This window comes from Dipodomys spectabilis, unplaced genomic scaffold, assembly GCF_019054845.1.
Source record: "Dipodomys spectabilis isolate Male_0828 unplaced genomic scaffold, ASM1905484v1 ptg000140l, whole genome shotgun sequence".
In the NCBI taxonomy this organism is placed as follows: Eukaryota; Metazoa; Chordata; class Mammalia; order Rodentia; family Heteromyidae; genus Dipodomys; species Dipodomys spectabilis.
The window spans coordinates 21,433,991-21,459,915 of record NW_024870817.1 but is presented as its reverse complement, the minus strand read 5'-3'; the positions used below and the strand labels follow the sequence as shown (position 1 = coordinate 21,459,915).

The 25,925-nt window shown below is 37.7% G+C and overlaps 1 protein-coding gene across 1 annotated transcript in view; it reads left to right on the top strand.

Moving 5' to 3' along the window:
- The window catches only part of Zfyve16 (zinc finger FYVE-type containing 16), a 40,528-nt gene extending 23,179 nt beyond the window's left edge, over positions 1 to 17,349 (top strand). Inside the window, exons 11-18 of the mRNA XM_042690757.1 lie at positions 1,715 to 1,797; positions 2,898 to 3,002; positions 3,197 to 3,344; positions 5,538 to 5,618; positions 8,491 to 8,653; positions 9,835 to 9,940; positions 12,507 to 12,665; positions 15,654 to 17,349. Coding sequence (XP_042546691.1) covers positions 1,715 to 1,797; positions 2,898 to 3,002; positions 3,197 to 3,344; positions 5,538 to 5,618; positions 8,491 to 8,653; positions 9,835 to 9,940; positions 12,507 to 12,665; positions 15,654 to 15,812 — 1,004 coding nt within the window. The 3' untranslated portion in view covers positions 15,813 to 17,349. The remainder of the gene's footprint in view (positions 1 to 1,714; positions 1,798 to 2,897; positions 3,003 to 3,196; positions 3,345 to 5,537; positions 5,619 to 8,490; positions 8,654 to 9,834; positions 9,941 to 12,506; positions 12,666 to 15,653) is intronic.
- The last annotated feature ends 8,576 nt before the right edge of the window (positions 17,350 to 25,925 follow it).

Here is a 25,925-nt window from a genome sequence, read left to right as displayed (position 1 = left end):
CTGTCATTTCCAGACTGGCCCCCAAAACCCTGGACCCCTTTTCCCACAAAAGCTAAAGCAAAAAGGGCTGGGAGCATGAATCAAGTGGTAGAGCACCTGCCTAGCAAGTACAAGGTCCGGAGTTCAACCCCTGGTACTACTAAAATAGCAGCAACAACAAAAATTACTTTCCTTTGAGATTTTTGTTTTGTATAAACCAGAGAAGATATTTAATTGAGTCAACTCTTTCTCCATTCAGCCTAATGTTTTGTTTCTGATAATATTGGAATGTCATTTTTTGTGTGTTATATTTTGTTTTGTTTCCTAGGTCTGGGCCGTGAACTCAGTGTTCAGATTGTTTGTTCATGACAAATGTTAACTTTGAGCCAGATCTCCAGCCAAGCTGTTTGCTGGTTATTTTGAATATGGAGTCTCAAAAACCTTTCTGCCCAGGCTAACTTTGTATCTCAGTATAATAGCTAGGATTACAAGCATGAGTCCCCAGTGCCCATTTTGAATGCTATTTTTATGGATGATTAGAAGTGACTAGCTAATCATAGTGAGTAGGGAAAATACAGTCTATAATAAAGGCCAGTATTTTGGCTGATAACATCTATAAACAATAAGACCGAAAGTTGGAAAATTTTGAAGCAACATGTGGAGATTATTTTTTAAAATTGCAAGTGTTGAAACTGTAAAGTTAATACCTATTTAGTGGTAATGAAGAAAAATAATCAATTATGCATGGAAATAAGTACTCCCAACTATTTTCTGTATTCTTATGTTCTGCTAAATTTTAGATAAACTGTCAGTTTTTTAATTTGTTGTTTTGTTTGGGTCTGTGCATTTGTGTGAAGTTACTGGGGCTGGAATTCAGGTCCTGGGTTCTATCGTCCCTTATAGTTATTTTCCCTCGAAGCTAGTGCTCTACCCTGGAGGCACAGCTCCATTTCTGGCTTTTTGCTGGTTAATTGGAAATAAGAGTCTTGTGGATATTCCTATCCAGGGTGGCTTTAAACAGTGATCCTTGGATCTCAGCCTTCTGAGCAGCTAGAATTACAAACATGAGCCACCAGCACACAGCAAAATTGGCATTTAGAAGGTAGTGGTGCTCGTGTAATTTTAGATATAGCTTGGCTTTTATTATAGAGATGTACAATTTACAATATGAAACAAGCTAATGACAAAAGTTAAGGTCTCACGGGGCTGGGAAGGTGGCTCAGTGGTAGAGTGCTTGCCTTACATGCTCAAGGCCCTGGGTTCGATTCCTCAGCACCACATAAGCAAAAAGAAAAAAGCTGGAAGTGGCGCTGTGCCTCAAGTGGTAGAGCGCTAGCCTTGAGTTGAAGAGTTGAGGGACAGCGCCCAGGCCCAGAGTTCAGGCACCATGACCGGACCCCCCCCCAAAAAAAAAAAAAAGTTAAGGTCTCAGAATAAATTACTAAAACTAATGCGAATTAGCTATGCTTTAATGTTGAGACAGTCTGATTGGAAAGTCATTAAGTGTTAAATTAGGTAGTATATAAATTCCCTTTTGTAACACTGATAGGCCATGAATCTGTTGAGAATAATGTAAATTTACACAATAAGAGTTAATATCATCTTTCATTTCCCCCTAATGACTGAGTGGTGCTTATGCATAATGTTTGTTTGAAAATAAGAATTAAAATAATAAACATGACTTTATTTTTTAAAATTTTATTGGTAGTAACCAGTTTTTCTTATGTATATGTAGCCTATCCTGTACCTCTAACAAGTATCAGAGGCAGAAAACCTCTTTTTGGAGAAATAGGACACACTATTATGAACTTACTTGTTGTGAGTAACAAGTTATTTTATTAAGTATTCTTATACTAGTAGTTGAAGTATTGAACGAATTGTATTTGTTTACCGTTTTGATTTGGCATTTTGGGTATCTGAAAACTCTTATTAAAACCTAATTCACTTAATATAGAGTATTTTTGATGAGTTGAGTTTTATTTTGGTATCTCTTCATTTATGTATGAATGATTCTGATAAGTTCTGATGAGTTCTGTTGCAGTTTTTACATACTTAGGTAATATGACACCTTTACACAGAGCTCTAGAATTGTTGAAGTTTTAGTAAAAGGATTAGTAGTAAAATCAATTTGTTTTGTGGTTTGGGACAAATAATGGCCTTAGTTTCCACATTTGTAATAGCAAAGGTTGAATTCAGTGCAGTTTGATTCCCTTTCACCCATTTTGTAATTTTGTGTTTACCTGTTGCCATAGAGAAATATTTATGGATTTTTCATTAATCCATATCTGGTTTCAAGACTGTGTTAGTCAGATTTCTGCTACTGTGATAAAAATACCTGAAGTGATCAAGTTATAAAGTGAAAAGGTTTACTTTGGTTCCATAGTTTCAGAGGTTTCAGCCCATAACCACTTGACACTGTTTTGTAGGGGAGAGCATAGGACAACATGTGAGAGCTCTTCACAGAGGAAGTCTGCTCACCTGATGGTGGCTGGGTAGCAAAGAAACAAAAGGATTGGGACACTAATATCTCCTTCAAGGCACACTTCAATGACCAAACTTTCTTCTACTAATAAGCACCTCCTCCAAAAAGCTCTCCCTCCCATGCAGCACCACAGGTTAACAAACATTTAGCACATGGCTTTTGGGAAACAGGAGAACCATAGCAAAGACCTGTATTTGGAAGATCTGGGGCTAGAAATAGAAGTTATCACCAAGCACTGCAGAAATCTTCTATTGGGTAGCTGGAAGGATTTGTTTAGTTTTGTAACAACTTATACAGTTGGTACTAGCTTTCTAGATAGCATTTTGATAGCTCTGTCAGAAGCTTTAATGTGGTAGAGACTAAAAGGCTTTAATGGATAGGTAAATGTTTGTGAGTAGCAATGTAAAGTTTGTGGAAATGTGATTCTTTTATGTAGGATCTTCGAAATTATCAATATACCTTGCATAATATAGACCAGCTATTGATTCATATGGAAATGGGAAAAAGTTGTATAAAAATCCCTCGGAAAAAATACAGTGATGTGAGTATACTTGGTTTATTAAAATTTTAAAGATATATGTTAAACATTAGAATTGCCTAGTATTGTTAAAATACATTTTTATTTTGAATTAGGCTAATATATAATGGCAACAAGTATGAAACTGACATTTTAGAATTTGGTAATAATTTGTTTAATCCTATTTTTTTCATCATCAAGTGATTGTTTTTTTCTAGGTGATGAAAGTAATAAATTCTTCTAATGAGCATGTCATTAGTATTGGAGCTAGTTTTAGTACAGAAGCAGATTCCCATCTGGTCTGTGTGCAGAATGATGGTGTTTATCAAACACAGGCCAATAGTGCCACTGGTCATCCTAGAAAAGGTAAGATCACTGCTCCTAGTGCTAATTTATAAAGCCTCTTCAATTGAAGAACTCACTTCTAAGGAAAATACACATATATTTTACATATTTGCTGAAATGATAATAAATTCTTAGTTGCTTAATTGCTTGAAATTTCAGCTACATAAATAACGTGTTGGTAGAATTGCTTCCAACTTGAGATATTTTCTTGTTAATCAAGCTTGAAGACTTGTAAGACTTCAGTCCTTTTGTGCTATTCATGTTTAATACACACTATGGGACAAGTCTGAATAATTCTCTTTGGAGTAAGGTGGTTTCATTTTCGCATTTAGTCCCTGCCTAACTCTGTTAGTTAGGAAAGCACAGGGTGGAAAAAGATGAAGATATGTAAAATTATAAATAGGTCAGGCTATAAAAATGATGAAGATGGTCAAGTGAAGAACATGTATGAGTAGCATTATGCTCCGTTGTGGCTGAATGGCCTCAATGACTGCTGTGATTACCAAATCCTTAAAATACTGGGCCTGAAAAATGTGAAGTGAGGTAGAGATAAGTATTCCATGTATGTAACACATTATTATAGGATAGCATACTTAAAATAGCCTGATACTCTGGATGCTAATAGAACTTTTTTCTCTTTATAAAGGCAACATATACTAATTTTTAGTGAGCTTAGGAAATGTCCTTTGAAAACTAGTAAAAGAAAAATTGCCAAGAAAAGACTATTGTTGGCATTTTATTGTCTTTCCTTTTTAACATTTTATACTGGGTATTTATACTTTTTGTATTATGTTTTACTTAATGTAAATTAACGTCATTACATTTAATAACTCAATATTGGTTGATAAGTAAATATATATGCACAGACAAATATGTGTGGTAAGATTCAGAACATATGAATATTTATACAGTAATTAAAAAGAACATTTTTGTCCCTTTACTATCTAGGCATCCTCTTACAGGTAACTGAACTAGTATTAGTCAGTTCCTTGATCCCTTTTTCAGAGACATTTTTTCCATTAGTAAATACATACATGCATAGACATCATCTCTAAGATATTAAAAAAAAATTATTTTTGTCAGTCCTGAGGCTTGAACTTGGGGCTTGGGCTCTGTCCCTGAGCCTGTCTGTGTTCAAGGCTAGTGCTCTACCACTCGAGCCATAGCATCACTTCTGGCTTTTTCTGTTTATGTGGTACTGAGGAATTGAACACAGGGCTTCATGCTTGCCAGCAGGCACTCTACCACTTACCACATTCCCAGCCCCATCTCAGACTTTTTAAAGGTAAGTTGTAACATTGTTCCATTGTGCATCTTGGTTTTTTTTTTTAATATTTCATGGTGGTAATTCTTTGTTGATAAGGAGCTTATCTGTCTCTTATGTTGTTATAAATTGTCAGTATTTATAAAAATGCTGTTCTGAATAACCACATACATTATCTGTAGGCTGAGTTCCTACAAATGGAATTTCTGTGTCAAAGTCACATTTATTTGTAATTTAATATACAGTTATCAGGTATGGGCTTCCCTTCTGAATTATGGTCTCACTAATATTATTTCTCATACCCTTATATAAGCATAAACATTTAACATAGTGTAGCCTATTATTTATTACACAAAAAATTAAGTCGTTTTTATTCTATATTTTAATTTTATCTTTTTTTATTGGATTTCTGATGTATTAGAAGCATAATATTTATTGAGTACTTAAAACATATATGATCTTGCCCAGGCACTGGTGGCTTATGCCTGTAATCCTAGCAACTCAGAAGGCTGAGATCTGAGGATCATGGTTTGAAGCTAGACTGGGCAGGAGGAGACTCTTATCTCCAATTAATTTACCCATACTGCACACACACATACATACACACAGATAGAGAGAGAGAGAGAGAAAGTAGAGCTGTGGTTCAAGTGGTATAAAGCACTAGCCTTGAGCAAAGAAGCCCAGGGACAGCACATACACACTCTCTCTCTCCAACCATCTCTCTCCCTCTCTTTTCTTCTCTCCCTCTCTCCTCCGCCCCCCTCTGTGGTGCTGTGATTCAAGTTCTATAAAGCACTAGCCCAGGGACAGCACCCAGGCTCTGAGTTCAAACCTCAGGACTAGCATTTCCCCCCTCAAAAAAAATATAAAATGGTCCATATTCTGATTTTCACAAATATCACATAACAGAAAATAAGCACTTTATAACATAATGGTTATTTTATTATCAGTGACAGGTGCAAGTTTTGTGGTATTCAATGGTGCTCTGAAAACATCTTCAGGATTTCTTGCTAAGTCCAGCATAGTGGAAGGTATGAGCTTCATTTTTGAATGTTTTAATACAAAGGTGTTCTTTTAAAAATGTATTTGATGTTTGTAAAAGAATTATACATGTTATAAAGAATAGGGCCATAGACTTAGGTGAAATGAAATTATCATCTAATCCAAGAATTACAGCATGACCCCAGAATTAACTACTAGACTTAATACTATTTTGAGTGTTATCTTCTTTAAAAAAATATTATTACTGGGCTGGGAAGGTGGCTCAGTGGTAGAGCGCTGGCCTTGCATGCCTGAGGCCCTGGGTTTGATGCCTCAGCACCACATAAGCAAAAAGAAAAAAGCCGGAAGTGGCGCTGTGGCTCAAGTGGTAGAGTGCTAGCCTTGAGCTGAAGAGCTGAGGGACAGTGCCCAGGCCCAGAGTTCAGGCCCCACGACTGGACCTCCCCCCCAAAAAAAAATATATATATATTATTACTATAAAGGTGATGTACAGAGGAGGTGCAGTCACATAAGTCAGGTAATGAGTGCATTTTGTTTTGGACAGTGTCATTCCTTCTCTCACTGTCTTCAGTTATTCCCTTTCATCCCCACCCACAAATTGTATAGCTCATTTTCAACATAGTGTCTAGTGGGGACCACTGTTGCATTTGTTCACCCTTTGTTCTACCATTTCTGTCCCACCTATTACCCTCCCCAAAGACAGATAAATGAACAAAACAAAAGGAAAAGAAAAACAACCAAAAAAAAACCCTCTCTTGTTTCCATTTTCTGGAGTTCATTTCAATAAATACTATTTTATGTGATCAGAGTTACATAAGTATTGTGCCTTTGTGTTCCTCTCCTAATCTTTTTACTAATCTTTTACTCTGCTTGTGCCTTATGCTTAAATAATATATTACATAATAAGGCTTATTTAAAAGATTTATTAAAGTGATATTCTACATATAGTCCTGTGGAGCTTGACTCCTTTCACACAGTATTTATATTTCTAAAATTTATGCATTTTGGTGCCTATATTCATTTTATTTTATTTTATTTTTTGTTGGTTGTGGGGCTTGAACTCTGGGCTTGGGTGCTGTCCCTCAGCTCTTCAGCTCAAGGTGAGCACTCTACTTCTTGAGCCACAGAGCCACTTCTGGTTTTCTAGTGGTTTATTGGAGATAAGAGTCTCACAGACTTTCTTCCCCAGGCTGAACTGTGATCTTCAGATCTCAGCCTCCTGAGTAGCTAGAATTATAGGCATGAGCCACCAGCGCCCGGCTTTTTATTCATTTTAGTACTATTAAATACTGTGTGAATATGTGACAATTTGGTCTCCTATTCATGAACTTTTTTTAATACTTTCTTTTAAGCTTTTATTAATTTTATTTATGTGGTACCAAGGAATCGAACCTATGGCCTCATGCATGCTAGGCAAGCTCTCTACCACTAAGCCACATTTCCAGCCCCTAATCATGAACTTCTGAATTGTTTCGTGTTTTTACCACTATTACAAACAATAGGGAAGTGGTGCTGTGGCTAAAAGTGATAGAGCACTAGACTTGAGCTGAAGAGCTCAGGGACAGTGCCCAGGCCCAGAGTTCAAGCCCCATGACTGACAAAAAAATAGAAAGAATAAGTCTATTGGCATTCATACTTGTGTATGTATACATGGGATACACGTTCCACTTTTTTCTTATATTTCTAGGAGTGGAATTTCAAGGGCAATTAATTAGTGACTGCCTCTGCAAGATATTGCTAAAATGTTTTCTGAAATGTTTAAAGCAATTTTCATTAACATTGATGTATAAGATTTTTTTTGTTGGTGTACATAGTCTCCAAACATGGTATGATCATACTATTAAATTTTCGTCAGTCAGTAGGTGTTTCCAAATTTAGTCATTATTGGCATATTTCTATTTATTAAGAAGTAGATCACCTCATTGTATTTATTATTATTATTTTCTTTTTTTGGACGGTCGTGGGGCCTGAACTGTGGGCCTGGGCACTGTCCCTCAGCTCTTCAGCTCAAGGCTAGCACCCTACCACTTGAGCCACAGCACCACTTTTGGCTTTTTCTGCTTATGTGGTCCTGAGGAATCGAACCCAGGGCCTTGTGCCTGCAAGGCAAGCACTCTACTGAGCCACCTTCCCAGCCCTGTATTTATTATTATTACATTATATTTTATTATTTATTAGGCACATATGTAACTTTGAAATGCCTATTCCTAACATTTGCTCATTTTTCATCTGTTTGTATGTTTCTTTATCTAGCTAATTTGTAATTGGTATAGTGTTAGACACTGTACATCTTTCACTTCCATTTTTTAAGTTACATATAGTAATCCTGCTTATTTGCTGTTCAGTGTTATAAACTAATATATATATATATAATGTGTAATGATTAAATTGGCAATTAGTCTTCCATTTTCATAAACACATTTCTTTGTATTAGAAAACTTCATATTCTTCTCTTATAGTTCTTTATGAAATATTTAATAAATTGTGCAAACTATAGTCCCCTACAATAGAATGTAGTCCTCTATGTAACTGTATTTTGGTACGTCATTTAATGCCTATATCTCCCTTCTACTATCTTTCTTTGTCTCTAGTAACCAATGTTTTATTCTCTACTTGTATGAAATCAGTTTTTTAGTTCCTACATGTAAACTGGAAACAATTTTTTTTTCTGTGTGTGGTATATTCACTTAACATAATGTCTCCCAGTTCCATCTATGTTGATGCAAATGGCAGCATTTCATTCATCCTTCTGGGTGAACAGTACTCTGGTCTGTATGTACACCACATCATCTTTACTCATTCATCTGTTGCTCTCAATGTATTTTAACAGTGAATTTTATGGCATAGGAATACAGACTGATATTTGGAAAAAGAAATGTAAAATGTAACTTTCCTTTATAGATGGCTTAATGGTCCAAATAACTCCAGAAACCATGGATGCCTTGCGGCTTGCTCTACGAGAGCAAAAAGACTTTAAAATTACTTGTGGAAAAGTCGATGCAGTAGACTTGAGAGAATATGTGGATATCTGCTGGGTAGATTCAGAAGAAAAAGGAAATAAAGGGTAGGAATTTTTATTAGTACAATGTAATTGATTTGATGGAAGGAGATGGATAAAAACTATGATATAACTAAATATTTCATGATTGAACATATATTTATGCCACTACTTTAAGTGCTTATATTCCATTTAATAAATATAGTCTGGTTTTTCAAAGATGTGTTTTCTTGGTCATGTTGCTATTAATTGGTGGCCAAATTGGGAATGAACCAGTGTCAAAACATTTATTGAATAGCATTGTGGGCTTGACAAAAGTCAACATATTTTCCTCTATATGGTGTATTTTTTTTTGGGGGGGGGGTCCCGTCGTGGGGCCTGAACTCTGGGCCTGAGCGCTGTCCCTCAGCTCTTCAGCTTAAAGCTAGTGCTCTACCACTTGAGCCACAGCACCACTTCCGGCTTTTTTCTTTTTTCTTATGTGGTGCTGAGGAATCGAACCCAGGGCCTCAGGCATGCAAGGCAAGCATTCTACCACTGAGCCACCTTCCTAGCCCCTATGGTGTATTTTTTAATCAAATAATAATACCTTTTGGATGGATGAATATGGACACTGGCAGTCTTGTAGATGATTACTGCTGTTCCTTCCACTTTTCAATTACCCATAGTCTTTCCCTTTTGGAGATTGCTGAGGGGTCTGGAACACAGAAGGAAAAGGTGGGTGGCTAATGCTGAAACATTCCAAAATAAATTTTTAAGTTGAGACAGTTTGATTTTTGTTTTTTGTTTTGGTCAGTTGTGGGGCTTGAGCTCTGGGCCTGAGCACTGTCCCTCAGCTCTTCAGCAAAGGCTAGTGCTCTACCACTTGAGCCACAGTGCCACTTCCGGCTTTTTCTGTTTATGTGGTGCTGAGGAATTGAACCTAAGGACTCATGCATGTAAGGCAAGTACTCTATCATTGAGTCATCTTCCTGAGGAGACAGGTTTTATGTTAGGATACTACTTAAGATATTTTAAACATAGGCTCTAATTGACTATATGAAAAAGAAGATATAATTTACTGATTAACAAAAATTACTTATACGTTCAAGAAGTTGGGATAAGTGAAGTAGAGATTTAATTGTTTTGCCTATAATTGAGATATTCGTTATTTCAAGCTTTCATTTTCTTTCACCCATTCAAATCTGTTAATTTATTTTATAAAAAGTACTTTGTTAATAAAAGGCTTACATTGTTTTATTTTGTAGTGTTACCAGTTCAGTGGATGGAATATCATTACAAGGATTTCCAAGTGAAAAAATAAAATTAGAAGCAGATTTTGAAACTGATGAGAAGATTTTAAAATGTACTGAGGTAAGGGGAAAGATTTTTTTTTTTAGTCTTGGAGCTTAAACTCAGGGCCTGGGCACTGTCCTGAAGCTCTTTTTATGCAAGGCCATTGCTCTACCAATTTGAGCCACACTCCACTTCCAGTTTTCTGGTAGTTAACTGGAGATAAGAGTCTCACAGACTTTCCTGCCTGGGCTGGCTTTGAACTGCAATCCTAAGTTCTCAGCCTGCTCAGTAGCTAGGATTACAGGCATGAGCCACCAGCACCTGGCATTCTTTTTTTAATGTAGAGAGTACATATTCTACCTTTGCATGTTTAACTACGGTTCATTACACTTCTTACTTTATACTTTGAGATGCAGATTTTCACCTGTCTTTTACCTATCATGTTTCGATTTCAGCAGACTAACTTCAGGTTATCATCATGATGGTCCATTGCCATATTTGTTTGTACTGTAATATGTTATTTCACAATATTTTTATTTTACTCTTACAGTGAATAAAATGTTTTATTGACATCAGCTTATAATCAGTATTTTTTTTTTTTTCCTGCCAGTCATGGGGCCTGAACTCTGGGCCTGGGCACTGCCCCTCAGCTCTTCAGCTCAAGGCTAGCTCTCTACCACTTGAGCCACAGCGCCACTTCCAGCTTTTTCTGCTTATGTGGTGTTGAGGAATCGAACCCAGGGCCTCATGCATGCAAGGCAAGCGCTCTATCACTGAGCCACCTTCCCAGCCCCTATAATCAGTATTCTTATAAAAGTTATTTTTGCTTCTTCTTTTTTTTTTTTTTTTTTGGGTCCGGTCGTGGGGCCTGAGCACTGTCGCTCAGCTCTTCAGCTCAAGGCTAGCGCTATCTAGCTCTACCACTTGAGCCACAGCACCACTTCCGGCTTTTTTTTTTCTGCTTATGTGGTGCTGAGGAATCGAACCCAGGGCCTCATGCATGCAAGGCAAGCACTCTACCACTGAGCAACCTTCCCAGCCCTAGTTTTGCTTCTTTTACTTTTTATTTTAATGTTTAGGGCTTAGGGCTTTAATGTTTAGGGTTTAGGGCTTGAACCCAGGTTCTAGGTGCTGTTCTTTAGCTCTTTTGTTCAGTGCTAGTGCTCTACCACTTGAGCCTCAGCTCCACTTCTGGCTTTTTTTTGGTGATTAATTAGAGATAAGTGTCACGGACTTTTCTGCCCAGGGTAGCTTTGGATTCCAATTTTCAGATCTCAGCCTCTGGAGTAGCTAAGATTATAAACCTGAGCCACCAGTGCCTGGTGTGCTCACACCATGTTTTAAAAAAATAAGAGAATATGAAACTATAGAACTAAAGCCTCCCAATCCTTTATTCTCCCTCATTCAACTATCCTGTAATCAGGAAATCAGGTATTCTTTGTGATTTTATGTATGTGCAAGATAAAAGCCACAGTAAATATAGAAACAGTAGAATATTATCTTTGGTCTTAATTTCATATCGCTGTCCTTATAGGATGGGCTTTGTAAACGGAGATAACAAGAATTTCATTGATAACAAGTCAACTTTACGTTAAAATAAATGAGCCTTTTTCATAATCTGCAATCTTCGGTTTATATAGGGTTAACTGTAGATATATAGAGAGAGTTAAACTGTAGATATAGAATGTTCTCACTGTATTTGATGTCGGTATAATTTGTGGAGGGGAAGGGGAAAAACATCGTTTAAATAGGGATACAGGTGGACCCATTGCAACAATGAGAAGTACAAGTCGTTATGTCAAAAACGAACTTTACAACTTTGGTGGGGGAGGATGGGGGGCAGGGAGGATTGGGTGGGGGGGGGTGGGGGGAGGATGGGAAGGGGAAACAAAGGAGGAGGCTACAATGCTTGATAAGAAATGTATTCATTATCTTGCCCATGTAATTGTAACCCCTCTGTACAGTATTTTCACAATAAAAAAAAATTTAAAAAAAGAATGTTCTCAACTAGTGATTTTCATGAAACATTGGAATTAAAATTTAACCAAAAGTAGCAGTTGGTACATTTAAAAATTTTTTTATTGTCCAAGTGATATACAGAGGCGTTAGTTACATATGTAAGGTAGTAAGTACATTTCTTGTCAAACTTATTACCTCCTCTCCCCGAGACATAGTGTCTTGTGAGTATCACTGTTGCATTGGCTCGCCCTTGGTCCTTTGTCTCACCATTTTGTTGTTCCCCTTCCCTTCCCTAATTAAGATAAAGGTATATACAATACCCAGGGCACCAAAATCAACTGCAATGACAACAGGGGATAAACAATAGGAAAAAGAAAAAAAAAACACAAAACAAAAAAGAAATCACATAATACATTAAAAACAACAAAAACAAAGAAAAACCTCTTGTTTCCATGTCATGGAGTTCATTTTGCTTAGCATCACCTTATATGGTCATATGTACATAGCTATTTAGCTATTCTGCTCATCTGCTAGGATTATCCTAGACAAATACTAATTATTACAAATGAGGAAACCATGGGATGTTTCTTTGGGCCTGGCTTCACTTAATATGATCAATTGTGGTGCATTTTTAAGTTTCTTTTATTTTTAATCATGTCTTGTTTCCCAATTAAATTCATTTTAGGTGATATACTTCCCAAAAGACCAGGATTTGTCTACTTGTTATCAGTTTGCAAAAGAAATAGCCATGGCTTGTAGTGCTGCATTGTGCCCTCACCTGAAAACTCTTAAGGGTAATAGAATGAATAAGATTGCACTCAGAGTTTCCATTGACACTGATATGGTAAGGCGGATTTTGTGGTGTGATTTTGAAATGAATACACTGTATATTAAAATAATCAAAAGAGGGCTGGGAAGGTGGCTCATTGGTAGAGTGCTTGCCTTGTGTGCCTGAGGCCCTGGGTTTGATTCCTCAGCACCACATAAGCAAAAAGAAAAAAGCTGGAAGTGGCGCTGTGGCTCAAGTGGTAGAGCGCTAGCCTTGAGCTGAAGAGCTGAGGGACAGCGCCCAGGCCCAGAGTTCAGGCCCCACGACCGGACCCAAAAAAAAAAAAAAAATCAAAAGATGTTTCTGTAACTTTTTGAGAAAAAAGGTCTTTTTTTTTTTTTTCTAAATGGTGCTGGGAATGGCACTGAACTTCATCCCCATCCTTTAACTAGAACTTAAGAACATAAAATATGTGCTAAACACTTTATATGTATTATCTGTGTTGATCTCCAAAACAGAATTTAGCCAATTTTTAAAATAAAAGGCCAAACAATAAGTATTTTAGGCATTGCAGGTTGTTGTGTCTCTCTTACAATTCAACTCTGTCATTATAGTGGGAAACAGCTATTGACAAATATGTAAAAGAATGTGGCCAGTGAAATTATTTTACATATAGCAGGGTGTTCTGACCCAGGGCTATCCTGCCTGATTAGTAATTTATTTATCTATTTATCTAGCTATCTATTTATTTATTCATTCATTCTTTTGGTAATGGGGCTCAAGACTAACCCTCCTGCCGCTGAGCCATAGTGCCACTTCGGCCTTTTCTTTTTATGTGGTGCTAAGGAATGGAATCCAGGTTCTCATGCATGCGAGGCAAGCACTCTACCACTGAGCCACCTTCCCAGCCCTGATTAGTAGTTTTTTAAGTTTACTTATTCTGACTAAATTCACATGATTTAAAATTTTAAAAGTTTGAAAGTATATATGTAAAAGGATCAGTGAACGTTGCAGAAAACTACATTCTCAGTATATTCCTTTTTTTTTCCGATTGTGGGGCTTGAACTCTGGGCCTGGGCATTGTCCCTCAGCTCTTCAGCTCAAGGTGAGTGCCCTACCACTTGTGCCACAGCACCACTTCAGGTTTTCTGAGTGGTTTATTGCAGATAAGAGTCACATGGACTTTCCTGGTGGGGCTGACTTTGAACCACGATCCTTAGATCTCAGCCTCCTGAGTAGCTAGGATTACAGGCTTGAGCCACCGGCGCCTGGCTGCATTCTCAGTATATTCTATGTAGATGTTAGAACCTTGTAAATGATAAGTCCAGACAATAAAGTAAATGATACTAGTAGATATATATGTAAGGTAACAACCTTTAACTCTCAACCCCACTTTACCTCCACCTTTCCTCAGCTCTCTATCCCTGATCAAGCTATCCACATTCAATATTCTTTACGATTTTATACATGTACAAAGCAAGTAGGTGTGTGTGCTTTTTTTTTTTTTTTTGAGTCCGGTCGTGGGTCTGAACTCTGGGCCGGGGCGCTGTCCCTCAGTTCTTCAGCTCAAGGCCAGCGCTCTACCACTTGAGCCACAGCACCACTTCCGGCTTTTTTTTTTCTGCTTATGTGGTGCTGAGGAATCGAACCCAGGGCCTCATGCATGCAAGGCAAGCGCTCTACCACTGAGCCACCTTCCCAGCCCCTGTGTGTGTGCTTTTTATCTCACCTTTTATACTATTTTTACCATGCTTCCTAAATATGTCATTAGGACATATTTTTTAACAAGATCTTCATGCATTATATGGTATTGTTAAAATTTAGATCGTCAACACAATATTTTGTTTTTGAAAAGTATGAGTACAGCCATAAGAAAAATTTCTAGGGGAATTGACAGATTCAAGTATGTACTCTATAGATAATATATTGCTCTAAACAGCAGTCATGCCAATATATTTCCGCAAATGCTGAGAGATCTTGCTCCTATGTCATGCATATGAAATTGTTTTTTTTTGTGGTGGCTGGGAATCAAGCTCAGGGCCTCATACATACTAGAAAGGTGCTCTATCGCTAAGCTATATTCCTTAGCCCTAAAACTTTTGGACTTTGACAATTTTATAGGTAAAATATGATACCCCAATATTATCTTAACTTGTATTATTCTTAACAATGAATGATGCTCATCTTACAAGTAAAAGCTGTTTATTTTTCTTTGAACTTGTGGTTCAAATCTGTTAGGTATATTTAATTTCTAACTGTTTCCAACATCTCATAAAGACTTTCAAAGAAGATTCTCATTAGAGTGGTTAAAATACTGGCTTGTTTTTCTCCAGCTAAGATATATTACTGGAAAAAAGGAAGTTTTGTTTTCAAAGCTCCCTTTCAAGGAAGCTGCTTGTAATTATTGGTTATTTGAGCAAGCATTATTGATTTTTTTTAGTCAAATAGAATTTTACCATCAATATCAAATTCTAATATTATCACATCTGAAATATGTTAAGTAGATTTTAAAAATATTATTTAAAGTAATTTTGATAATTATTCAAAGACCCAACCCTCCATTATATTTATGTATTACTTAAAAGAATAATATCTGCCAAAGGAACAAATATAGTTTTTGTAGTAGATGGATAAAAGAAATAATGGAGCCAGGCGCTGGTGGTTCACGCCTGTAATCCTAGCTACTGAGGAGGCTGAGATCTGAGGATCGAGGTTCAAAGCCAGCCCGGGCAGGAAAGTGTGAGACTCTTATCTCCAAAAAACCACTAGAAAACTGGAAGTGGCACTGTGGTTCAAGTGATAAAGTGCTCCCTTGAGCTGAAGAGCTGAGGGACAGCACCCAAGCCCAGAGTTCAAGGCCCACAACCGACAAAAAAAAAAAAAAAAAAGAATGGGAGAACATAGACTGTTTTTTTTTAAATAAAGTGTCTAGTGTTTGTACTAACATGCCTAAACTAAATATTTTTAAATGTTTTTAAAATATTTACATTTCTATTCATCTGCAAAAGTAAACTAGAATGCTAATCTTCAGGGTCATCTTATCAAGATTTTCTTTTTCCCCAGGTTGAATTTCAGGCGGGATGTGAAGGCCACCTTCTGCCTCAGCATTATCTAAATGATCTTGACAGTGCCCTGATTCCTGTGATTCATGGCGGGACCTCCAGTTCTAGTTTACCATTAGAAATAGAACTGGTATTTTTCATTATAGAAAATCTTTTTTAGTGAAAGGATGTGTTATATTTTATGTTTTGAACTGATCTGTTAAAACTATTTCTAGCACCACCTCTGAAATGCCACAGTGTTAAAAAAAAAAGTAAACATTTAATGACTGAAACATAAAAGCTTTGCTTTTTTAGGCAGAAATAATCTAAGAATTTAAGAGAATAACAATTATTTCAGCTTTACATAATACAAGTACCTGAATGACACAGGTTTCTTCTCACTTTAAGAAATATGTCTTATTTACTGTGTTAACTGTTAAGCCAAAGTATCTGCACTTAGTTATACCTCTTTACACCCAAGAGTGGTTTTAATGAAGGCACTTTTCAGATGTAACCATATGAAGGAAATATCTGTTTTGTGTGTATGCCACTTAGAATACCAGTTTCTAAAGTCTGTTAAAAATCTGTTTCAATGGCACTGATCAGTTTGGAGATCTTAGACACAGTTCTTTGAATAAAGCCAATAATTTATTTGTATAAATGGAGTGGAAATCTACCTCCATGATTAGATAAACTGTTTGGATTGGAGTCAGAGTTTTACATTTTTCCCTTAAATTATTATTATATATATATAGAAAGAGAGAGAAAGAGATAGAGGTAGGTAGACATAAAAACAAATATATCATTTTTCTTGATTAAATGGTATTCATAAAATAATTGTGGGTGCTTCTGGATTTTATGATTCTATATTTAAGTATATTGTTTTTATAGTAACATATGATTTGAAATGTGTTTTATAAATGGTTAATAATTTATAAATAGGCAATATTTTTATATCACAGTGTATTAACTTTTTTCCTTCCTTTCAAAGTATACCACTGCATTTAACATTTCTAAGACTGACAATAGGCCAGAGATGATCCTTGAAATAGTCATTATGTAGCAATAAATGCAGCCTGAAACAGATTTTTTTACTTCCATGTTAATCCTTAGAAAGTTCTTGACAACTTTTTTCATCAACAATGTATGAAGTATACATTTTAATGAACTAATTACTTTTACATATTTTAAATTCTTTGTATGGTAACTATTTTTTATACCAGGATATTTAAAATAAGTTAAAGACTATGTATTTGAGACTGTTACAGAGCTTTCCATATTACTTCAAGCAGCAAAAAGGAAAGAAAAAATGTGTATTGTGTAAGTTATGTAAAATCTAATCATTACTTTGATGCCTTTTTTATTCTTATGTGAAATATATGTTTTGTATCATAAACACTCATTGCATATCTAAAGAAAAGGAAACTACTAACACTACATAGCCCTAATTAAAAAGCATCTCAAATTATAGATCAAATCAAATCTATAACTCAGGATCAAAGGTCTCAAAATAGGAGAGACAAAGAATTTTCATCTCTTTGGGCATGTGGTCCTTGCTCAATCACATCTTTAGTACTAGCCAAATGCACATGTTGCTGAGTATTGTCTTCTGGTAATTGCTATTTCATAAACAATGTAAAATGTTGCTGGTATTAGTTAAATGGCAACATAATTTGTGAAATTTACTAAAATGATATAAAAAGTACATTTCAAACTCAGTTTATGTTTCTTTTATATAATGTCTGTTTACATGTTGGAAAGTGTTTTGTAGAGTAGGTGCACAATTTATGAACACTAAATTCTTTAAAGTAATCAAATAGATGAAGGCTTTTCTACAATGGGATAACTTTGGATTCCTTTTCATAAAGCATCTATATTCAGTAACAGTTGGAATTTTGTCCCTAAAGTTTGGTGGCACGTGTTTAAACATTCTTGGTACATGGATATTTCTAAATGCATTTGCATTTACTTGGACATGTTCTTCCCATTGGTACTTGAAATATTAATTTTTTTAAGGGTTAAGAAATAGAATGCCTTCTTGTAGTTCATCTAGATTGATCAGTTTTTAGTTTTATGCTTTTTCATACAACTAGCTTTCCCTGAATTTTGAAATATGACGTAGAACATTGCCTCTTTGTTTTATATCTATGTCCAACAAACTAGGGATGCATCTGTATGTGTGCTGTGTGCAGAGCAATTTGTTAGGTTTTGTTAGTTAGGAAAGGAATAAAAACATTGTTTTGTCTCTTGGAGGTAATATATAACAAATATATTTTATATAATATATAGTAAATATATTTAATTTTTTTGCTATACTAGAGATATGACTATGTGGTAACAAAACAATCCAGGAAGAGGATGGCCATACCAATAAAAAATGACAACCTGGGATACTGTTAATAGTGGACACTAAACTTGTTTAGGTAAAAGTTGAGAATCTGAAAAGGAAGTAATATTATAGAAAGACTGGACTTTTTTTTTTTTTTTTGGCTAGTCCTAGGGCTTGAACTAAGGGCTAAGATGCTTTCACTGAGCTTCTTTTTGCTCAAGGCTAGCACTCTACTGCTGAGCCACAGCTCCACTTCTGGCTTTTTTTGAGTTGTTATTGAAGATAAGAGTCTCATGTACTTCCCCAGCTAGCTCAAGCTGTGATAATCAAATCTCAACCTCAAGCTAGGATTACTGGCATAAGCTACCATTCAAGCATAACATTGATAATGTGACCCAGGTTTTAAAGAATATATCTAGAAATAAAACAGAGGGCTGGGAAGGTGGCTCAGTGGTAGAGCGCTTGCCTTGCATGCCTGAGGCCTTGGGTTCGATTCCTCAGCACCACATAAGCAGAAAGAAAAAAGCCGGAAGTGGTGCTGTGGCTCAAGTGGTAGAGCACTAGCCTTGAGCTGAAGAGCTGAGGGACAGTGCCCAGGCCCAGAGTTTAGGCTCCACGACTGGATCAAAAAAAAAAAAAAATACTTGAGCTTGAGCAAAACAGAAACTTCCAGCTCATTCTAGGTTTTATTTTTTCTTTATGGTTTTTAAGAAATGGTTCATGTAATATATGTGTGTGTATTCATGATTCAGAAATTTTTTAAACGTTAAGTTTTACTTCTCACCTGTATGCATCTACCCTTATATTTCCTACTCCTTAGCCTCAATAGATAGTCATTTTTATTTCCTAATATGCCAAGATTTAGGTGTAGTTTCAACAAATACATATTTCTCCCTTCCTTTTTCAAGCATACAATACATTGTTATTATGTTATTCACTATTATATAAGAAATTTTTTTAACTTTATGCCTGACTGAAATTTTGTTTCCTTTGAGAAACATTATCTCCCAATCTGTATCTCCTCCAATTCCCTATCAACTGTCACCAATTCAACCCCTGGAAACCACCATTTACTCTCTGCTTCTATGAGCTTAACTTCCTAGATTCTGCATGCCATGCAGTGTTTGTCTGTCTGTGCCTTGTTATATTATCTACTGGCCACCAGGTTCATTCCTATATTACCATGACAAGATTTCCTTTCCTTTTAGCCTGTAGCCTGAGTTACTATACTCACACACCCCCTTCTGTTATGGCCACCAGATTCATTCCTATGTTACGATGGCAAGATTTCCTTTCCTTTTAGCCTGAGTTACCACACACACACACTAATTCCATGTCTTGTTATTGTGAACAGTGTTGCAATGAAAATGCGGTGCAGATAGTCTTAGATATAACTTTATTTCCTTTTAGATATATTCCCAGTGGATTATTGGATCATACAGTAATTTCACTTGTAATTTTGAGGAACTTCACACTTTTTCATGACTATGTTTATTTTACTCCCTTACAAAACATAGCATATTGAACACAATTGTACCAACTCAGTTACTTTGGGTTTTTATTAAAGTTTTCATTACTTCTGACCACTTTTCCATAGTGATTGAGAAAAGCATCTTAGTTACAAAAAGGAAGAAAAACTATTACTGGAATTACAGCATGCTTTTTGTAGGAGTTCTTTTTTCATAACAATTTTTATTACTAAAATACTATTACTAAAATACTACATGGCTAGCTTTCTTACTGAAATTAAATTCCTCTATTCTGGTTTTTTTTTAACTAGGCACTAAGCACTAGGCACTAAATTTGTTTTACCACTTAACTGATACATTAGTATTTCTCATTTATTGGATTTTTATTATCTCATATTAATTGTACGAAATGTGTTTCAAACTTCAGGCTGGTGGCTCACTGATGTAATCCTAGCTACTCAGGAGGCTGAGATCTGAGGATGGCCATTCAAAACCAGCCCAGGCAAGTCCGTAAGACTCTTACCTGCAATTAACTACTACAAAGCCAGAAGTGGAGCTGTGGCTCAAGTTGTAGAGTGCTAGTGTTGAGCAAAAAGCTAAGGGACAGAGCCAGGCCCTGAGTTCAAGCCTCAGGACTTGTACACACATAAAAGATGTATATTAGGGCTGGGAAGGTGGCTCAGTGGTAGAGTGCTTGCCTTTCATGCCTGAGGCCCTAGGTTTGATTCCTCAGCACCACATAAGCAAAAAGAAAAAAGCCAGAAGTGGCACTGTGGCTCAAGTGGTAGAGCACTAGCCTTGAGCTGAAGAGCTGAGGGACAGCGCCTAGGCCCAGAGTTCAGGCCCCACGACTGGACCCCGCCCCCCCCCAAAAAAAAGATGTAGTATTTCATTATAACATACATTAATCTATTTATTCCCAATTATTTTCTCTTGCTCCATCCCTCCAGATTTTTAGTGGCTTTAAATTTTTTTGTTTTGTTTTATTTTTTATTTTTGGTTTTAAATTTTTTTGACTGGATATTTATTATTAATAAGTTTTTTTGATTATGTAAATACCATACAGAGCGGTTAAAATTACATGAGCAAGGAAATGAGCACATTTCTTATCAAGCATTGTTGCCTCCTTTGTTTCTCCTTACCATCCCTGCCCTGCCATATCCCGCCCACCCCCCCCCCCCCACCAAAGTTTTAAAGTTCGTTTTTCGACATAACATCTTGTACATCTCATTGTTGCAATGGGTCCTATATCCCTATTTAAACAGTTTAAACAATTTGTTTTTTCCCTTCCCCTCCACAAATTATACCAACATCAACTACAGTGAAAATAGGGGTTATACCATGGGGAAGGGGGGAACCCTACTGCATTGTTGGTGGGAGTGTAAACTTGTTCAACCACTTTGGAAAGTAGTATGGAGGTTCCTCAAAAGATGCCACATAGAACTCCCCTATGACCCAGCAATACCACTTTTGAGCATTTACCTGAATGATCACAAACAAGACCATACTAAAGCTACCAGCACAACTATGTTTATTGCAGCATTATTCACCATAGCTAAGGTATGGAACCAACCCAGATGCCCCTCAGTAGATGAATGGATGAAAAAAAATATGGTATATATACAAAATGGAATTCTGTGCCTCCATCAGAAAGAATGACATTGCCTCATTTGTTAGGAAATGGAAAGACTTGGAAAAAATTAAGTGGTTTTAAATTTTATTTATTTTTGTCGGTTGTGTGGTTTGAACTCTGGGCCTGGGCACTGTCCCTCAGCTGTTCAGCTCTAGGCAAGCTCTCTACCACTTGTACCACAGCGCCACTGTACCACAGCGCCACTTATGGTTTTCTGAATGGTTTATTAGAGATCAGAGTCTCATGGGAAGGAGGGAGTAGCAATGCTCAATAGGAAGTGTACTCATTACTCATGTAACTAAAACCCCTCTGTACAGTATTTTTACAATTAAAAAAACATAAAAAAGAAGAAAAAACAGTCTCATCGGCTTTCCTGCCAGGGCTGGCTTTGAACTGCAATCCTCAGATCTCAGCCTCCTGAGTAGCTAGGATTACAGGTCTGAGCCATCCGCGCCCAGCTTAAATTTTGTTCTTAATATCCCATTTTGAATTAAGCTTGGACTGATACACAATATATTTTGGTAAACATGTTCTACATTTGTGATAAAATTCAACTATACTTTTGTGCTTTATATAGATGAATAGATCTAATATTAAAGATTGTGTGTGCACATGTGTGTGCATGTACCAGTCTTGGACTTGAACTTGGGGTCTAGGCTCTGTCCCTGAGTTTTTGCTCAAGGGTAGCATGCTGCCACTTGAATAATAGCTCCACTTCTTGTCTTTTTGGTGGTTAGAGGTAAGATTCTAATGGACTTTTCTGCTCAGGATGGTGTTGAAATGTGATCCTTAGATCTCAGCTTCCTGAGTAGCTAGAATTACAGGCATGAACCATCAGTGCCTGGCAATGATTTTTTTTTTTTTTCTGGTGCTGGGGCCTGAAATCCGGACCTAGGCACTGTCCCTGGGCTTCTTTTGCTCAAGGCTAGCATTCTAGCACTTAAAACACAGCTCCACTTCTGGCTTTTTGGTAATTTATTGGAGATTTTTTTTTTTTTTTTTGCCAGTCATGGGGCCTAAACTCTGGGCCTGGGCGCTGTCCCTCAGCTCTTCAGCTCAAGGCTAGTGCTCTACCACTTGAGCCACAGCGCCACTTCCAGCTTTTTCTGCTTATGTGGTGCTGAGGAATGGAACCCAGGGCCTCATGCATGCAAGGCATGCACTCTACCACTGAGCCACCTTCCCAGCCCCTTTATTGGAGATATTGCTCAAACTTTCCTGCCCGGGCTGGCTTTGAACCAACATCCTCAGCTCTCAGCCTTCTGAATAGCTTGCTAGGATTAAAGATGTGAGTCACCAGCGCTCAGCAATAAAGATCTTTTTAATAAAATCTTAGTCTCCCAGATTGCCTCTACAGTGATTTCCACTGCCTATTACCAAAACTGTTGTGCGGTTCCCTTAGTCATACTAGTTTTGGCCTTTGTGACCAGTAGAATATAGTAGAAGAGTATACGATAAGACTTCGCTGCCCATCTTTAGTCCATTTGTCTTTCTTTCCCCTCTATCTCCTCTTCTCTTGGCTAAGTCACTGAGGGAAAATAGATAGCTGCCAAGTGTAGGCAGCTACATAGAGGACCTGAAGCTTTCCACCAACAGCACATGAGCAACTTCAGGAGGCCCTGCTTTTCACTCTAAGAAGATAACCAATTACCTTTTGTAAGATAATAAATGTTTTAAACTTAAGATTTTGGTCATTTGTCACATGTAGCAACTTTTACGTAAAAATTGCTAATGGTTTTGACAAAATTAGACAATTCATTTATGGACTCCATGCCACCATTCATAGGTGCTGAGTATAGAGAATGAATTTAGCAGTTAATTTGCCCTGCAGTAGCAAAGATGCAATTGTGGAAAACTTCTATTTCTGAAAACTGCCTACCTGGATATTTAGGTCTATGCTCCCACCGAAAACAACAGAAGATGATTAGAATCGTCATAAAACAAAGATTTTAAGAGAATAAGGAATGTCCAGTCCAACATTAAAAGTGAACATGAGCTATATTTTAACAACCATAAAAAGGATAACAAAAATCAGTTCAGGCCCCACAGTGGGGTTAATCTAACAAGAGTTCCTATTATCACTTTTAGAATGAGGAGAAACCTATCAAAAATAAAAGCCAAGTTTAAAGTTGCATAAGTCACCTAAATAATCTTATGCATTCCATTAAGATGCATCAAACCTGATGCCTTCAGGTGCCAGGAACATAAAATTTTGTTTGTTTTGCCAGTCCTTGGGCTTGAAATCTGGGCCTGGGTGCTGTCCCTGAGCTTTGCTCAAGGTTTGCATTCTACCAGTTGAGCCACAGCTCCATTTCCTGCTTGTTCTGAGTAGTGTATTGTAGATAAATCTCATGAACTTTCCTGCCCTGGCTGGCTTTGGCCCACAATCCTCTGATCTCAGCTTCCTGAGTAGCTAGGATTATAGGCCATAGCCACTGACACAGCTTAAAATTAAGTCTTTTCCATAGAAAATTCCATGTAGGATTCAAGTCCTTTTTTGTTTTTGTTTTTGTTTTTGGGTCCAGTCGTGGGGCCTGAACTCTGGGCCTGGGTGCTGTCCCTCAGCTCTTCAGATCAAGGCTAGCACTCTACCACTTGAGCCACAGCGCCACTTCCAGCTTTTTTCTTTTTGCTTATGTGGTACTGAGGAATCAAACCCAGGGCCTCATGCATGTAAGGCAAGCGCTCTACCACTGAGCCACCTTCCCAGCCCCCAAGTCCTTTTTTGAATACAGCATCTAACACAGAAAAAAAACATTTTGCTAGATTCCAAAAAGAATAAAACTCATATGCGTAGGCATTCACTTTATGGTTTCTGAATTTTAAAATTAGATTTGGAAATTCATGCAAAAAATGGCAAATTACAAAAGGCAATGAAGCTAATTAACACTGTTGTTGCTTGTGATGAGCTGAGTCCAAACAGCCCTTCTGGCTCAGTAGCAGCAGTCACTGGAGTTGCCTCTCAGTGACTATTCCTTCCAGTAGTAGCCATTGTCTGCCAACGTTGCACCTTCACCACCACTGCTGCTGAGCCTTCTCAGGTTCTTGTGCAGGATGAGGGAAGATTGTGTGAAGAACTTAATTCAGAAAAGTAAATTGAAGGCCTCTGCTCTGTCTTTCCATCCTCTTCTCCAGGAGATATCTCTGTGTTTGCGTGTGTCACTGTCTCAGTGGCTTTGAGGTTAGGGGTTCTTACACCATTGCGGTCTTCTGGTTTTCCCTTTAGGTATTTTTGGAAGGTGACATGTTATTGGTTGTGTCCTACAATATCCTGATGAGTTATTAATTCCTAACCAGTTTCTTTCTGCAAATCCCCCCCCACCACCACTCCGCCTCCCCAGGGTCATAGGAAGGCTATCAAAACTAGAAGGGGCTAGGGTAAGGAGCTAGAGGCAAGATATTTGAAGCACTCTTTTGTGTCTGATTTCAGCCTACTAGGCCAAGATGCTGACCAAGGGTCTTGGGTCCTAACTGATGTACTTTCAATGCTGCAATTATCTTCAAAATTAATTTTTTTTGGGGGGGGATCCGATCGTGGGGCCTGAACTCTGGGCCTGGGCGCTGTCCCTCAGCTCTTCAGCTCAAGGCTAGCGCTCTAGCGCTTGAGCCACAGTGCCACTTCTGGCTTTTTTCTTATGTGGTGCTGAGGAATCGAACCCAGGGCCTCATGCATTACAAGCCAAGCGCTCTACCACTGAGCCACCCTCCCAGCCCTAATTCTGAATGCTACTCATCATTATATCCTCCTGCATCTGGTCTCAAATGAAAAGTAAGTGCTAATTGGGTTAAGGTGGGCCTCTTTGTCCAAGCCTATGTCATAATCACATTTTACTTTTAAATCACCACCACACCCCATTTTTTCTTAGGTGGTCACGTGTAATCACAGGCACAGGGTGACTTTTTTTTTCTTGGTTCTTGAATTCACGGCCTGGGCACTGTTCCTGAGCTCTTCTCAAGGCTAGTGCTCTACCACTTGAGCCACAGCTCCACTTCTGGTTTTCTGGTGGTTAATTGGAGATAAGTCTCACGGACTTTGCTTCCCAGGCTGGCTTTGAACCCCAACCCTTAGATCTCAGCCTCTTGAGTAGATAGGATTACAAGCGAGAGCCACCAGCGTTGGGGGTCAAAGGGTGATTCTTGAGATGTGGAATTCATTGACAACCATGTGTCAATCATTCCCTGTAGGCTGGCCTTGGGGAAGAACTTAACCCTCCAGGTTCCCTAAACCTTGATAAAAGTTGGGCAGATATAAAAGTGATGGTCCTACTCTACCTCTCCTGAGACAACCCGTTGTCACTTCTGACAGTGCCTTTCTGTATGAACTTAACATTTTTTTTTCTTGGTCGGTGGTGGGGCTTGAACTCTAGGCCTGAGCACTGTCCCTGTGCTCTTCAGCTCAAGGTAAGCGCTCTACTGCTTGAGCCACAGCCCCACTTCCAATTTTCTAGTGCTTTATTGGAGATAAGAGTGTCACAGACTTTCCTGCCCGGGCTGGCTTTGAACCTCGATCCTCAGATCTCAGCCTCCTGAGTAGCTAGGATTACAGGCGTGAGCCACGGGCGCCTGGCAATGAACTTTACAATTCTTAATAAACTCAGGTTTTGCTCTAAATTTGGTGTGTTGCCTGAAATCTCAAGAATACAAAGCTGCCTTGACTTCTGGTACCACTAAGGCCCTCAAATGTAAGGAAGAGAGAACAAAGTTCAGTATTTTTGTGCAGCAACACTCTATTCTTGGGAGCACTGATGATTTCATGGCGTTAGCGTATGAGTAGGATTAAAAAGAAAATATACCCAACTTTGGAAACCCATACTTCACACTAGGCACTTCTTCATCTTCCCCGAAGGTGGCAAAGCTAGAAGC